Source organism: Triturus cristatus, chromosome 5_2 (assembly GCF_964204655.1).
Source record: "Triturus cristatus chromosome 5_2, aTriCri1.1, whole genome shotgun sequence".
Lineage (NCBI taxonomy): Eukaryota > Metazoa > Chordata > Amphibia > Caudata > Salamandridae > Triturus > Triturus cristatus.
Window position 1 is genome coordinate 350,121,027 of NC_140588.1, and position 16,728 is coordinate 350,137,754.

Sequence of the window (16,728 nt, forward strand, 5' to 3'; positions counted from 1 at the left end):
ACAAGGTGGCGACATGTCCCAGCAAAAATGTGCCAAGTTCTACTGATTTGACTCTGAAGTGTGTAGGGGCGAACACTTTGCCTGATCAGTTCTTCAGGATTGCCTTGTCTAACCATCCATCAACCCTCCTCCTTAAACAGGGTGTTGCTGTGTAATCTGTTCTACAGGTGATTAATCTGCAGTTTTAGTATCCATCAGAAGAAAAAGTTACTTACCTACGGTAAAGATCTTTCTGGTGGATAATTTATCTACCTCCAGATTCCGCACCGATCCGGCCGCCTCCCTATTTGATGGATTTGTTACAGGGAAAGTTAATAAGATCCCACTTTAACAGTCAATTTACCTATTACCATGAAGGCTTGGAAAAAATGGAACAAAACTGTTGCACACCTAACGCGACAAACGATTTTGATGCGAAGGAAGCGTGCCCTACCAGCGTTGTGAGAGCTTTGAAGTTTTCGGATCCAGTCTGACACCTGGGTATGTTCTGTGGGTGATGAATCTACAAGTATATAGAGTATCCAACAGAAAGTTAGGTACCACAGTCTTGTAACGTTTTCTTACCAGCCAATTGTGACGGTTTCTGAGCCTGTTCACATCTTTTGATGCCCTTTAGCTTTCACAATAGTTTATGTGATGATTTCTGCTTAATCACTGTTCTTCCATGATTTGAAATGCCCCTTGTCTGAAAACAGCAAATCAAAAATGGAAATGGGATGTATGCCTTGTGTATCAGCTGCATACCTGAAACTTAGATAATGGAGAAATGTCACATCTAACAAACCATGTCCCAAGGAAATTAAAGTATCATGAGAGTGTGGGGGACGTTCCCGGTACTGGGGACGACAACAACGATGATTGGCAGTGTGTGAAGGGGGCAGAGAAATGGATGAACTGGTAATGGTAGACATTTGTGCATTGTCAATATATTTGTCAGGCTTGCTGTCTTTGTTCTCAATAAAAAGTGTTTAAAAAAAAAAAAGTCTCATGAGAATCTTATTGATAAGTATGGAGAAATACTGCACCTCCTTGAAGCCTGCAACATATGTTCTGCACAAGTCTACAAAGCTCAAGCTTTCACCTCAACAGTCTTGTAAAAGTCCCTGGACCTTCCCAGGAGTGTTCTAAAAAAAATAAATAGAAGGAGCACTGATTGTGACATATGTAACATTCCTACTCCCCTCTTTTGCCAAAGCACTCCACATCAAAGCATCCGTAACTGCGAAAAGATGCCGATGAACTATATTCAGTGCAGGCGTACAGCTTTATTGATGTATATTCAGTGCAGTGTTACAGCCTTATTTGTGTTAGGATTTCTTTTTTAAAAAGCAGCATTTTGTTGCTACTGCATATTGCTAGATATGGAGTACTCTGCAGCACGATCAGGTAAATGTGAGGGAAATAATATGTATCCATACGTAATACATAAAGAGACAGATGTCCCTATTAGGTATCTAAAATACTTTATTCAATATAGTATATAGAGAGTTAAATCACAAGCACTTCTTGTACCCTTTAGAACTTTTTTCAATATGTCACATATGAGCACAAATACACAAGAGTTTTGATGATAAATTTCTTTAGTTTAAGACTGTTTTTGTTTGTTAAAGTATTACACTGTATCATATTAAGACAAGACATTAACTTCCAAGTGCCACTCAGAGTTTAGCTTCTCAGATTTTCTTTTTAACCGGTAGCCCAATGTGCAAATGTAAGTTTTGTTTTGTGTGTAAGAAAATAGTGTACTGATTTTAGATCTCCCTGCAGATCTTTACACCCCTTAAACTTAATAAAGATGAGTTTAAAAAACCCATTGTATATTAATGCGCTGTCTGATAATTCCTCTGGGACAGTATATATAGTACGACAGACTGACACGTTCAGCTAGGACAATATGGGACAATTTGTATTTCCAAAAGATTTTTAATTGATTGTATTGCTGATAGAAAGTTGGCTGTTGTATGTGAGTCGAATCAGTGTGTAAATATTCACCAGGTGTGCATACAAAATCATATTCTCTTAGTGTCTCATAAGTAATGCTGAGGGATGGTTTCATTGACCATTTTGGGGTGCTGAAATTTGAAAATTTTGATGTATACTTCTAGCTGCAAATTCCTTATCTTTAGAATATAATATATAGGGGCTACTGAAGCACGCAGACATCAGTACCTTTCTTTCTGCGCCTTCGTATATGGATTCTGAGCTAGCACCTCACTTTTTCTCATCAGTTCCAAGTTTTTTTTTCTCAAAAATATTTCCCAGTGTGGAAGTGAAATAATCCCCTCATACAACTACTCGGGTTAAACCTTGTAGGGGCTATCACGAGCAGATGTATGTGACCTATTCCCACGAGGTATGTCACTGGTAATTAGGGGTGTGTCCCCGAAAAGCGTCAGAAGTCGGGTAAGCCCCTCTTCCGCTCAAAGGCGTTAGCACAGACCCTGTTCTTGGTCTCAGGGCATAAGGTCTTTATCGCTTAAGTCAGAGTCCATAAAAAAGCATAGGAATGCCAAGCAGGCTCGTCCCAGTCTCGCCTCTTTTCCTCTGAGTAAGCACAAGGACACCAAGGTTGCCCTCAATCCCAGCCCCCAGCTGATCGTGATGCACCCCAAATTTACAGCAATGTCTCAACAAATTGAGGCTTTCAAAAAAGCAATGTTAGGGATCTTTGGTACCTTGTTTACTTCCTGTAGCGCTGCTTCGGGCTCCTCAAATCCATGGATGCCTCTATTTACCTTGCCTGTGACTTATCTGTCCGGCTCGCCATCTGTGCCTCCTGAAGCTGTTTCAGGTTCTTCTTCAAATCTGGAGCCAATTCCGCTTTTGGCACCATAATCTCCACTAGTTGCTGCCACTTGTATGCAGGCCCCCATGACAGAGGAGTATGCCAGTCCTATTGTGCTGGACAACTTCAAAACAAATCTGTCAATACTTTGAATGAGGTCATGCCCTGGAACAGTTCTGAAGCAACCAGCCCCAGTTCCCTCTGATTCAGACAAAATAGCACCAAGCCAACCAGTCTGGGTGACGATGGAGATTATGGGGATGGAAGCCGCCGCAATATGATGATGATAGTTTATATTTGGACCTAAAAGAGGTAATTGGATTGGACACTTTCCATGACAAGGAGCTGGGTTCTCCCCCTTTTCCTTCAGCGGAAAAGACAGTCTCATTTGCTGTAGTAATCAGATGAGCAACTAAACTCTTAGGCTAACAGTTGTGGTCTCGGCATGATTATAGTACCGATGAAGTGTGGACAGTAATATGCATAATGACAACTAAATTAATTGAAATATAATAATAAATTCAACATCTACATATAGGGAGGTTATCTTGAATATAATGTATACAATTTGCTGATATTATAGGTGGATCCTATCACGTGCCATCCACGATATATGTTCATTCACAATATACATCAAATATTGCCCTGAGTCTCCCTCGATATATCCTGATAGACCTATACAAAAAATACATATGAACTGGCCGAGGTAAGCGGGGGACTCTTAATGCTCTATCCCTTTTATTGCCACTATACATCGAACTGGGTCCAGCCTTGATCACTTGTCTGTGTTCCCCAATTAGGATTTGACGTGCAAACTTGATTCAACTAAGAGTGGATCTTACGGACCACGTTAATCTATTAAACAACTTTGGACAAGGGTTAGCTATCAGTCCACCCTCCTCGTTTCCACTTAAGCCATATAAGTGGTACGTATCGTCATTAAAGAGCATTTTTTTTTTAAGTATATGATTTTGTTAGTGAATGTTGTGATATGTCATATTTAAGGTGAATGATATTTGTAGGGTTCCCATGTCTTGTACTTTGAGTGATTGATTTGGTTGTGTATATTTCATATTTATATGACTCGCTGACTGATGTCAATAGTTTGACTGTCAAATAGGGCCCTTTATGAATGGATGGTTTGGTGGAACCCCTTAAACAACTGTGTGGACAGCTTGATAACAAGCTCTTTTTGCTAAATTTGACCTTTGAACATAATTGTAGACTCTCTTGGTAGCTCCCAAGTTATGAGGGGCTCCTTTATACACTGGATTTTGTAATGGGGGGTACTACGAATCATATCATGTGTATAATTATCAATATTATGAGATGTATTGGTTTGTGGTTTTAATCAATTATTTTGTTTCAATTAGGTTTATAAATTTTAATCAATACGGATAGAGAATATTATTGTTTTTGTCCTGATGAAGGTGGGATCTCAATAAGCATTTACCACCGAAATGCGTTGACGCTTGTGTTTTCAGAATTGGTTAGATCCAGGAACTACCTCATGTCAAATTTGATGATGAAACAATAGACTGATGGATATTTATTAATTGATTCCCACTGAAAATAACCGTTCTTCGATGAATGTAATGATTTCACGTAGCGTTTTTTTCTCTCAGGTTTTTTCTTTTTATAGATACACATTTTTATATGTATTTTATTATTGAGATTGTATAATCTTGTTGATAATTTTAATGTGATTGTATTCGTTGAATAAACTTTGTATGCATTATATGAATTGAAGTTTCTTATCATTTTGTTACATGCGGTTGATTTTTGGGGTTCAAATTCTGGGTTGAGTTTGGATTGGTAGTGTGGTGCCCTTCAGATTGATTAGTACAAATGTTGGTAGAGGTATATATGATATAGCAGTACACACTTCATGAAAGGTGGTTTTATGTATTCCCAAGAGAATTTTCTTTTTTACACTTACTTGAGGTACCCTGTCTCTTGGCCAGTGGGGTCGCTCCCTAGTTTCTACATGTGATACTGTTTCTGACTAGTCTGGTTGGGATCCTGCTAACCAGTACCCCATCCTCTGTGCTTTCTCCCCTAAACTGGACATGGTGAGTACTTGGGTACACTCCAGATTGGCTACTGGTGTACCCTTCTAAGTCCCTAGTATATGGTACCCAGGTACCCAGGGCAGAGGTACACCAGGGGTCTCCCATTGGCTGAAGCATGTCATTGCCATTGCAGCCTGTGTAGGCTGGTGCTAGCACGACTTACGACAGATATAAATGTTCTTATGTCTAAGGTCATTGCACTTAAAACCTATGTCACCCCTAAGGTAGGCCTTTCAGTCGTGAAGGCAGGGTGCTCGGTTTTAAGTGTGAGGGTGCCCCTGCATGAGCGGGATACCCCTACAACCTTCAGAGTCCATTCACCCGGGCTGTAAGTGCTTCGGCCATTATGACACATCGAGTGGCAATGAGTCATTACGTGATGACCATCTCTAAACTGCCTGTAACGAACGCTGTCATGTTTGGCATCAAACATGTTGTAATCGTACCCCCACACTGTAAATGGTGATTCCATGCACTGCAAAGCTCCTCCGGGAGGCCCTCAGTGCTCCCGGTACCAGTCTTCCAGAACCGGACTGCAAGCTAGGGCTACTGCTGACCAGAGACATATTTCTGCCCTCCTGCTGCTGAGCAAAGCTCTGGCAGTGGAAGGCAAAACAAAAGATATTCTGTCACAGGGAGGTGTGACCATCTCCCAGACAAGGTTTAGTGTATTGGGGTAGGGTGGGGGGTGCTTGCCAGCGCCACTGAGACTGCTTGAAGGGCACATTTGGTGCCCTCCTTGCATACTTTGGTTTAAACCAGTTTAGGGAACCTTTGGCTCCTGCTGTGGCACGAAACTGGACAAAGGACATGGGAGTATCCTCCCCAATATCTGGACCCGCCTCTAGGTGAGACTCCTGAATCGTCCCAACCCTTTCCTTAGGGTATTTAACGGCTTACCTGTGGGTGGGTCCCTAGTTTAGTTGTGGGACAAGATTCAGATCAAGACACCACTTCATCTTCGACCGTCTGGGCACTCTGGAATTCGCTGGACATCCCTCTGGGCTCCGAGGCCGCAACTTGGAAGACTCCTGCTGCTCCTTTTCTTTTTGTCCTGTTAGTCTTCTCCAACGTCCGTGCCTATGCTCCATACAGGATCCTTCCAAGGCCTGTGGACATCCAAGACATCTGGAGGAATCTCCCTTGAAGTGAAGGAGTCACTTCCCTGCATCTGCAGGCACCGTAAGCAAGCTGATCAGTCTGCTGTTCCTGGGCTCCCACAGACTCCAAAAGGCTCCGCAACACAGGTGGTGGTTCTACAACTCCCTCGAGGCCTGCACTGTCTTCTCACAGAGTTTGAGGCCAGTATCCCTCATCAGCACCGCAGGACCAAACCCCTGTGAACCGCGTCAACTTGCCATTGCCAAGGCTTGTTGGCTCTCTTCACCAAATATTTTCATGCTCAAAGAAGCTCCAGCCTCAATCATCTCCAACGACCAAGATCTTTGTCCTCACAGCATCTCTTGCACCGTGGGCCTGTATCTTTGGTGAGCTGCTAGAGGTCCTCTTGCGAAGCCTGTTCCTCCGCTCTGTGGGTCCTCTCGAGTGTCTTTTTTTACTCCAGTGGGCTCCCCTGATTGCTCGGGCCTACCATTACTCCTCTGCTTGTGGTGAGTCACTTGGACCTTGCTGGTCCTAATTCTGCACCTTTTTCGCTTGACACGTTGTTTGCAGTTGCCAAGGGTAGTTGGTGCTCCAGCCGGACACCAACTCTTCAGCTGTGGTCATCCGTCGTGGGACAGCTTGTGAATTGGCCTTGGTCTTCCACACCGTTGCCTGGTCCCCACAATTGCCGCGCCAAGGTCATAGTCAACTCTCCTGCATTATCCAACATCGGTAGGCATTCGTCTCCTCTGCCTTCTGGTCACTCCTGAGTGGCATTGACTCTGTCCCCTCTGCTTGCAGGTCCTTCTCAACTTGAATCCACATTTGGGTTCCACCGGGCACTTTCCCCTTCTTCAACAGTGGCATCTTCCTGAAGTCTTCCATTGAGTTTGACGATTTTCAACGCCACTTCACACCTATGCACCTAGCTTCCCTGGTGTAGGTATCCTGGTTCCTAGGCTATCCACGGGTGGGGTGGCTCTCCAATCTTCTGTCTTCCACTGGGTTTCTTCAGGGTCCACTGGGAAGGGTCCTTCTTCTTTAAAATTGCATCTGCGACTTACCCATTGACTTAAATTGAGTACGCAGTTGTTTTCCCACACTGCACACGGCCTCCGTGGGGTTACTGGGTACTTACCTTGGGTGGTTCCTTGGGTCCCCAACATTTCTACGTCTCTTGGGTACAGTCTTGACTCGAGTCGCAAATCACATCACTATTTTTTAGTATATGGTTTGGTTTCCCTCCGGGCGACTACTGTGTACTCATGCTACGTACCTGTTTTTATTGAAAAGTATTAAGTGCATTGTGTTGTATCTCCGGGTAGGACATATCCTTGTGTGTTAGTGAGTGTCTTATAATAAATAGCTATTTTTATAAATACACTGTGTGGTTCTTTTTCACTTAACCTATACCTATAAGATTAAGATGTGGTAAAACAAAATGCTTTACACTCCTTCTGGACTACGCCTGAAGGCTGCTCTCCACACCTACCACTTAGAGAGCTTTCTAAGGTTGTCTAAGACCACTAAAATCACCGTAAGAGTTGCCTGGAGTAGTGCAGGGTGCTACACTTACATAAGTGAGCACCTTATACTAAGCCAGCCTCCTGCAATCTGTAAAGACATGTGTAGGGAGGTGGGCTAGGGAGTAAGACCAGTTGGTTTCTGTGGTATGCTGGCTAATTATAATGTCCATTTTTTTCCTAGGTCAGCGCAGAATCTATAAAAGAACTAGACACTCGACTGTTTGAAATGTACATTGAGTTAAAGGCAGACCCAATTGTGGGATCTCTAGAACCTGGCATTTATGCAGGATATTTCGATTGGAAAGATTGCCTTACTCCAACAGGTAAAAATTTGTTGTTTTTGACCTGTTGCATTCTCATTTACTCATACTGATTGCATTGTGGGGTTAGACGTGATGGTGGTTTAACATTTTTCTCGGTAAATTGTATACTGTCCTACTGTCTTCTCTGATATGAGCTCTGCTTTCCCACCCTTTGAATGTTTCAGATTGATGTTGTATCCAGGGGTGTCGATAGAATTTTTTTTTTGTGAAGAGCAGGTACACGCAATGGGCCATGGATGGGGTTATCCACAACATATAATTGCCAATCGTGAAGTGTGTGCACAGCATGTGCAGACTTGTATTGAACACATATATATTACCCTATCTTAGTATAAGGGCTATCAGAGGAAGGAAACCAGATGTCCTACATGACTTGTGGGTGAGTGAGCTCTGAGGCAGTTTGTGTTTCCACGGTCAACAGAAGCTACTTAGCCACATTTCTTCTCAGAACGATGAGGACCAAAATTCCAATCATGTTACCAAGACCTGTCAGCCATCAGCCTGGTCTGGACAGGTAGGAGTGTATAAATCTTTCTGTCCCCATAGTCATAAAACACAGTTGTAAGGCTTACAGCTGACTCCCTGCTGGGCCTTATAACTCTGGCCTCCTACCAAATCAAGACAGCTGCTCAAACGTAATAAATTTTAGGCACTCAGTGTTATTCTAAATGTGTAATCTTCTGATAGAGACTTATAACTGTAGATTATTCACCTTCGGGCATCAGACTGGATCTGGAAATTTTGGCATAACAATTCCCTCCCGCGTCAATGGGTGGCGTCATTCTGTCTCGTGCCGCTGTGGCCCGTGTGAATGTGATGTTGGGACCAGTATATATACACCACCTGCTTGCTCTGACGTTGTTTACTTTCTTTCCACTCCAACTGGGGTGAATCAGGAGCTTCATCCATCATTCATGAGATTTTGCTTTTCCCTCTATATTTACAATGGTGTGCAGATAATGTCACCTAAACCCACAGGGTTTAAACCATGTAAAGATTATACTCAACAAATGTCGGTTACAGATCCTCATGACATCTGCCTTTGGTGTCTTGTCTTTGTTCATGATTTGAAGTCATGATCGACGTGTGCCAAGTCAGTAAATACCTCATGTCTCCTGTGGAGATACTCACGCACCTTATGAAACAAAGTGAAAAAGTCCTACTGGTGTCTCTGTCAAAGTCTGCCAAATCCTACAGTGGTTGATTTTGGAACAGCTGGATGCTGCAAACATTTCAATAAAGTCAAGTTTAGACACTGCTGAATCTTTAGGTAGAGTAGAGACCTCGCATGGATTTGGTCAACAGGGTTCTCCACAGATGTCCAACAGTCACTTATGGACATGCCTTTTGACAGCTCTTGGCTGTTTGGAGCAAAAACGGATTCAGCCATTGAAGGGTTCAAGGACAGTAAGGCACACTGCCCACTCTTCGGGCTTAGTGCTACCAACTAGGTATCTTCCCCATAAACAGTGCCCTATTTGAGGGTTTGGAAGGATTTTTTAGTGAAGTCAAAAACAGTTTTCCTCTCAGCCAGAACAGTCCTCACAATCCCTTAAGGGACAAGGTCAGGGAGCTGTTCAAAGGTGTTTGGGTTCCGAGGGGCAACGATCTACCCAAGCCCCATCACCACCTTCTTCAGCTGTCGCAAAACCACTTGGATTTAACCTTGGTAACACACGATTAACCAGTTGTAGGTCGGATCATCTTTTACCTCCCTGGATCAATGGATGCTCTAGATTGCCGAACAAGGTTACGCCCAACTCTTTCTTTCCTTTTCTCTAGACATACCAATCACAATATAACATCTCCCAGGTATACTCTAAGCAGAAGTTCTAGTTCTCTTGGCCAAGGAATTAATAAGAAGGGTACCGATTTCTGAAATCAGGGCTGGTTGTTACTCTTCACTTTCTGATATTGAAGAAGGTTGGAGACCTTCATCCTATCCCAAATCTTTGCACTCTGAACTTCTTCCTCAAGGAAGAAAATTTCAAGATGCTCACCCAGGACAAAATTCTATCTGCCCTCGATCCAAGAGACTGGGTGGTAGTACTGGACCTGCAGGATGCATATTTCCTCATCTCGGATAGAGACTTCAAGCTGCAAATTCATTACCTTTGAATTTCCCAGGCGTCAGGCTGGATCCAGAAACTTTTGCTTGAGCAACAACCCTTGTACGTGCTGTCGGGTGGCTCCATTCGGCTCAGCGTGACATAGTCGGTGTCGCAGTAACCTATATATTTGCCACCCTGGCGCACGTACATATGTTCTTTCCTTTCTGTGCCAGTTGAGCGCCAATCGGGGAGGAGCTACCCCTCTGTTGCTTTTTGGCAGGCCCTTTTTGTCAACTTCAGAATTTTTTCCAAAATTGTGTGCGAGGATGTCTTCGAGGAAGACTGGGTTTGAACAGTGCGGTGCCCATCACCGCATGATGTTGGTTATCGACCCCCACCTCGTCTGTCTCTGGTGTCTCAAGCGCGATCATGATTTGAAGTTGTGCTTGGACTGTCGGGCTACGACTTCGAAGTCTTGCGGGAGCGGGCTATGAAGCTTTTTGCAGCCCGGCAGTCAACACCATCCAGGGAGACTCCGCAGAGGTCCCAGTTCCGATTGAAAAAGAGGAGGTTGCAGGACCGCTCTAAGAGCCCCAAGTCCTCTTCATCCCACTCAAGGTCTTTGGGACACTCGGGAAGAGGCACAAGAAGAAGTGCAAACAGACTTCATCTTTGCCTTGACTGTCATCCGTCGACGAATGATGTAAGGAGCACTGATGCTCTGGGCACGGTTCTGCGGAGCCGTAGCCAGGCTCGACTTTGCGTCTCCCTCCCTTTTCAGGAGCTGGAGCAATCCCACTCAAATTAAAGAATTTTACAAGGCCATGCACCGCATTTTTGAGTGGGCCAACCCTGCTGGAGAGCCCTCGGGCCCTGCATTGTCGAAAGGCGCCCCATTGGATACGACACCATCGGCTATAGCCACGGCGCCAGTGGAACCTCAGGGATCCGTCCGGACCTTTCCTGGCGTCAAACCCGAAGTTGTTGCCGCCGGTGCCAGCCTCATCCTTATCCCTGATGACACGGAGTCGGAACGGCGTTACTCGACACAGATTCTGACGCTGATTGAACCCAGGGGCTCTATGTTGCCGCCTGAACACTTTGACAATGTTTTAGGCTTGGGAGAGGAATGGGAGGGGTCTGTGGAGCCTTTGGAACACCAGGAGGTCTCCGCAGAGCAGATGGACTGGTATGGGTGATTTGGGGAGGCCAGTGGACTGGACACTTCCCCAAATACTGGCATGCTCTCTCTGCCAACTGTGGCTACGGAGGAGGGGGCATCTTATGCCATGGTGGTTAAGTGGGAAGCTGAGGCCCTCGGACTAGAGTTGCCCTCCGTGCAGGTCAGGACTTATCTCCTGACTGAAGTTCTTCAGCCTGGGGCTTCCTCCTCTGAGCCCCTTTTGCACTTCAATGAGGCACTAACTGATGTCCTTCTAGGCACGTGGTCCAAGCCTAGCACAGGGGCTCCTGTGAATAGGACAATTGCACGCCGACATCACCCAGCTCCGGGTGACCCAAAGTTCCTCAGCCAATACACCATCCCTGAAAGCTTGGTGGTGCAGGCTTCTACATCCCAGGGCACATTCCCTTCTGCCCCTCCGGATAGGGAATCCGAGAGGCCGTTTAATGGTACCCGTCTTTTTGGGGAAAAGGCAGACTCTGCCCTAGTGAGGTTCAAGGATTCTCAAGTTACGGCCGGATCCTTGGGCCTCTCTTCTACAACTTGTGGCCAGTCTAGCGTTCACCCCTTTTGAGGCAACGGTAGGGGTTTCCAGCCGTGTCAGCCCCATCCCAGCCACCGTCCTGCGCTGACTTCTCAAGTTGTGCGAGGACGTGACGCTGCTTATTCTGACCAAGGAATGGAAGCCAGAAGTCGTCGTCCACCCTGCCCTCGACAGCCACATCCTCAAAGCCCTCCTAGTCTGAATCTGCAAGACGATGGAGTGGTGTGCCACTCCAGTTGGTGGGAGAATCCATCATCCACCATGCTGGAGGTCCATAACATCAAGCAAGTGAGTCTTGCAGATCATTCAGGAGAGTTATTCTCTGCCTTTCCTTCCTTTTCCTCCTCCCATTCTGCCAAATCAAGAACGGCTGGCAGAGGATCATTTAAAATTGCTCCATGAGGAAGTTACAGCTCTCTTGGCCAAGGGTGCTATGGAGAGGGTCCTGGATTCAGAAGTAGGCAGTGGCTGTTATTCCCACTACTTTCTGATTCCGAATAAGAACAAAGTGTTTTGGCCCATTTTAGATCTTCGGACCGTCAATCTCTTCCTCAAGAAGCTTAAGTCCAACACGCTCCAGTCTTGTCTGCCCTAGACCAAGAAGACTGAATGGTAGCGCTGGACCTGCAGCATTTTCACATCCCCATCTTGCTGGGTCACAGGCGTTATCTGCGGTTTAAGGTAGGCCATGAGCACTTTCAGTTTACCATGCTCCCCTTCGGCCTTACCAGTGCCCCTCGGGTGTTCACTAAGGTGATGTCGGTGGTCACAGCTCATCTGCGCAGGTTAGGGGTGTCAGTCTTCCCCTTACCTTGACTACTGGCTGTTGAAGGCATCCTCACCCCAGGCTGTCGTCTTCTACCTTCAGACTGCAGCAGACTTCATGCATTCGCTGGTGTTCTCTATAAACGTGTCGAAGTCACACCTGACTCCTCAGACACTCCCTTTCATCTGGGCTCTTCTGGACACAGTGCAGTTTCGGGCCTTTCCTCCCGAGCAGTGAGTCCAGGATATTCAGGGTATGATTCAGATGTTTCAGCCTCTATCCCAGATTTCAATGAGACTGATGCTGTGACTGTTGGGCCTCCTGCATCCTGTTTGTAAAGCGTCTGGTGTCGTATGCGGGCTCTGCAGTGGGACCTGAAGTTCCAGCAGACACAGCATCAGGGAAATCTCACCAATGGGGTCCAGATCTCGGAAGGAACTGCAAGAGATCTGCAGTGGTGGTTGACGAATCATGATTGGGCCAACAGCAGACCCCTCTCCCTTCCCCAACCAGACCTCACACTTGTGACAGTTGCGTCACTTCTGGAATGGGGCGGCCATCTGGAAGAGGTGGAGATCAGGGGACAGTCGGGGCGCCACATCAATTTGTTGGAGCTTCAAACGATTCGGTTGGCATTGAAGGCATTTTTTCCCTCTGTCAAGGGAAAGTTAGTGCAGGTTTTCATGGACAACACCCCCGCCTTGTGGTACTGCAACAAGCAGGGTGGGGTGGGGTTGTGGATCCTTTGTCAAGAGGCCCTGCGTCTCTGGACGTGGCTGGAACAGCAGAGCTTAACCCCTTAACCCTGGTGGTTCAACACCAGGCAGGTTTCCTGAAAGTCAGGGCGGACAAACTCAGCCGTCGTTGCCTAGCGGTTCATGAATGGAGGTGGCGCAAGGTCTCTTTCAGCACTGGTGAGATCCTTGGTTAGATCTGTTCACCTCCGAAAAGAACACGCAGTGTCAGCAATACTGCGTGATGGAGTTTACAAGGCAGCTATCGCTCGGCCAAACCTTTCGTCGTAAGTGGAGCTCAGGCCTGCTGTACGCCTTTCCGCCCATACCACTCCTGCCCAGGGTTCTGAAGAAGAGCAGGAGCGACCGGACCTAAGTCATTCTTGTGCTTCCGGACTGGGCGAGGAGAGTCTAGTATCCAGAGATTCTGAAAATGAGCATCGATCCTCCGATCAGGCTGCCCCTTCGAGAGAATTTCTGTCACAGCAGCAAGGGAGGGTCCTCCACCCTATACTGTCAACTCTGTGCCTCCATGCTTGGAGATTGAGCGGTGGCAGTTGATGGCTTTTGACCTTCCTCCCGAAGTATGTAACGTTATTTTGGCAGCCAGGCGGCCCTCTACTAAGACAGTCTTCGTCTTTCTGCAGAAATTTGTATTATACTGTACAGAAAGGTCTATTGACCCTCTTTCTGCTACTCTTTGCACTGTTCTCTTCCATTCATTCTAACCCATGCCCAATAGGGCTCTGCTTTAGGAACTCTCAAGCGTTATCTTTCTGTTCTATCTGCTTCTTTGCGGCTACCAGTCCAACCCTCTCTCTTTAGGTCACGGATTTTAAATAGATTTTTGAAGGGGCTGGCTCACTTGTTTCCACCTACACCCTTTGTTAATTTGGTCCTCACTTATCTTATGTGTGCACCCTTCGAGCCTTTACACAACTGTCCCCTCTGTCTGCATACCATCAAGACAGCCTTTCGAATGGCAATAAAATCAGCCTGGAGGGCGAGTGAGTGGCAGGCGCCATCTTGTACGCCTCCCAACATGATGTATTTTCCAGACAAAGTGGTGCTTCGCACCTGTGTTTCATTCTTGCCGAAGGCGGTGACTCCATTCCATCTGGTACAGTCTATCACGCTGCCCACCTTCTTTGCCTCCCACATTCCTTAAGGAAGAGAAGCATCGCCACCGTCTGGACCCAAAAAGAGCATTGTCGTTCTACCTTGAGCAAACAAAAGAGTTCCGGGTGGACGACCAACTCTTTGTGGGGTGCATGGGCGCTAAGAACGGTCGGACGCTGCAGAAAAGGACCATCTCTCGCTGGGTCATTCTCTGCAATAAAATCTGCTTTGTCCTAGCTAAGAAGCAGTCCCCTGAGGGGTTAAGGGCCCATTCCACCAGGAGAAAGGCTGCGACTACGGTCTTGGCTTGGGGTGTCCCAGACATCTGTCAGGCAGCAACGTGGGCATCTTTGTGCATGTTTGCCAAGCACTACTGCCTGTACAGTTAGGTCTGCAGGGACAGGCATTTTGCTTGTTCTGTCCTGCAGGACTTCCAAGTGTAAGGTATTGGTCCGCAACCCACTGCTAGGATGGTATAGCTTGGGTATCTAATTCAAAGGTAAGGAATCTGCAGCTAGAAGCCTCTATCAGATGAACAAGTTACTTACATTCGGTAATGCATTATCTGGTAAAGACTATCTAGCTGCAGGTTCCTTACAGGCCCACCCATGCCTCCCCGCTTTGCAGAGTGCTTTTGTTTGGACTAGGGTTACTCCCATTTTCAGGGCCTGTAGGAGGCTGGCTTAGTATATGGTGGTCACTTATGTAAGTGTAGCAACCTGCACTAGTCCAGACATCCCTTATGGTGATTGTAGTGGTTTTAGACAATCTTAGAAAGCTCACTAAGTGGTAGCTGCGGAGAGCAGGTTTCAGGCTTAGTCCCGAAGGAGTGTAAAGAAGCTTGTTTTACCAGATCTTAATCTTATTGGTATAGGTTAAGTGAAAAAGAACCACGCAGTGTATTTATAAAAATAGGTATTTATTATAAGACTCTCACTAACACACAATGATATCTCCTACCCGGAGATATAACACAATACATATAATACTTTGCAATGAAAACAGGTTAAGTAGCACAAATACACAGTGGTCGCCAGGGAGAGACCAAACCAAACACTAAGATGGAGGGATGCGAATCGCAACTCGAGTCAAGACTGTACCCAGAAGACATAGAGGTGCTGGGGACCCAAGGAACCACCCGAGGTAAGTACCCAGGAACCCCACAGAGGCCGTGTGCAGTGTGGGAACACTACTGCATACTCAATTCAAGTCAATGGGCAAGTAGTGGTTGCTATTTATAAGACGAAGGACCCTTCCCAGTGGACCCTGAAGAAATCCCGTGGAAGACAGAAGGTTGTAGAGCCACCCAACCCGTGGATACCCTTGGAACCAGGATACCTACACCAGCGAAGCAGGGTGCATAGATTTGAAGTGGTGTCGGAAACCGTCGTCAAACTCAATGGAAGACTTCAGGAAGATGCCGTTGTTGAGGAAGGTGAAAGTTTCCGGTGGAACGGAAAGGTGGATTCAAGTTGAGAAGTACCTGCAAGCAGAGGGGACTGTCTATGCCACTCAGGAGTGACCAGGAGGCAGGGGAGACAAATGGCCACTGATGTCGGGAGATGCAGGAGAGTTGACGATGACCTTGAAGCTGAGGCTGTGTGGACCAGGCGACGCAGCGGAAGACCAGGAGCTGTTCACGAGCTGTCCCATGCCGGATGACGAGAGCTGAAGGGTCCATCGGGAGCACCAACAAGCCTTGGCAACCGCAAACAACATGGCAAGCGAAAAAGGTGCAGGGTTGAGACCAGCAAGGTCCAAGTGACTCACCACAAACAGGGGAGTCGGAGTAGGCCCCGAACAATCAGGGGAGCCCACTGAAGTCAAACAGGTCCCCCGAGAGGACCCACAGGCCGGAGGCACAGGAGTCACAAGAGGACCTCGAGCAGCTCACCAAAGATGCAGGCCCTTGGTGCAAGAGATGCAGTGAGGACGAAGATCTTGGTCGTAGGAGATGCTTCAGGCTAGAGCTTCTTGGATCCCGAAGATCTCTGGTGAAGAAAGCCAACAAGCCTTGGCAACAGCAAGTTGACACAGTGCATAGGGATTTGGTTCCTGCGGTTCCGACGAGGGAAACTGGCCTCAAACTCTGTGAGAAAACAGTGCAAGCCTCGAGGGAGTTGTAGAACCACAACCTGTGTTGCTGAGTCTTTAAGAGTTTGTGGGAAACCAGAAGCAGGAGACTGGTTAGCTTGTTTGCTTTACCTGCAGATGCAGGGAAGGGACTCCTTCACTTCAAAGAAGGTTCCTTCAGGTGTCTTGGATGTCCACAGGCCTTGGAAGGATCCTGTATGGAGCACAAGCACTGATGTTGCAGCAGACAAGCAGGACGACGAGACCAGGAGCAGCAGGAGTCTTCCCAGTTGCAGTCTCGGGGCCCAGAGCTAAGTCCAGCGAAGTCCAGAGTGCCCAGACAGTCAAAGATGAAGTGGTATCTTGATCTAAATCTTGCCCCACGTCTAATTTAGGGACCCACCGACAGGTAAGCCCTTAAGTACCCTCAGAAAATGGTTTGGCCGAT

At 46.7% G+C, this 16,728-nt stretch overlaps 1 protein-coding gene across 6 annotated transcripts in view; it reads left to right on the top strand.

Annotated features, from left to right (window-relative positions):
- The window catches only part of EXOC2 (exocyst complex component 2), a 1,204,847-nt gene that overhangs the window by 928,595 nt on the left and 259,524 nt on the right, over window positions 1-16,728 (top strand). For all 6 annotated transcript variants that reach the window (XM_085607146.1, XM_085607144.1, XM_085607148.1 and 3 more), the window contains one exon: window positions 7,669-7,810. In XM_085607146.1, the coding sequence (XP_085463272.1) occupies window positions 7,669-7,810 (142 nt within the window). The remainder of the gene's footprint in view (window positions 1-7,668; window positions 7,811-16,728) is intronic.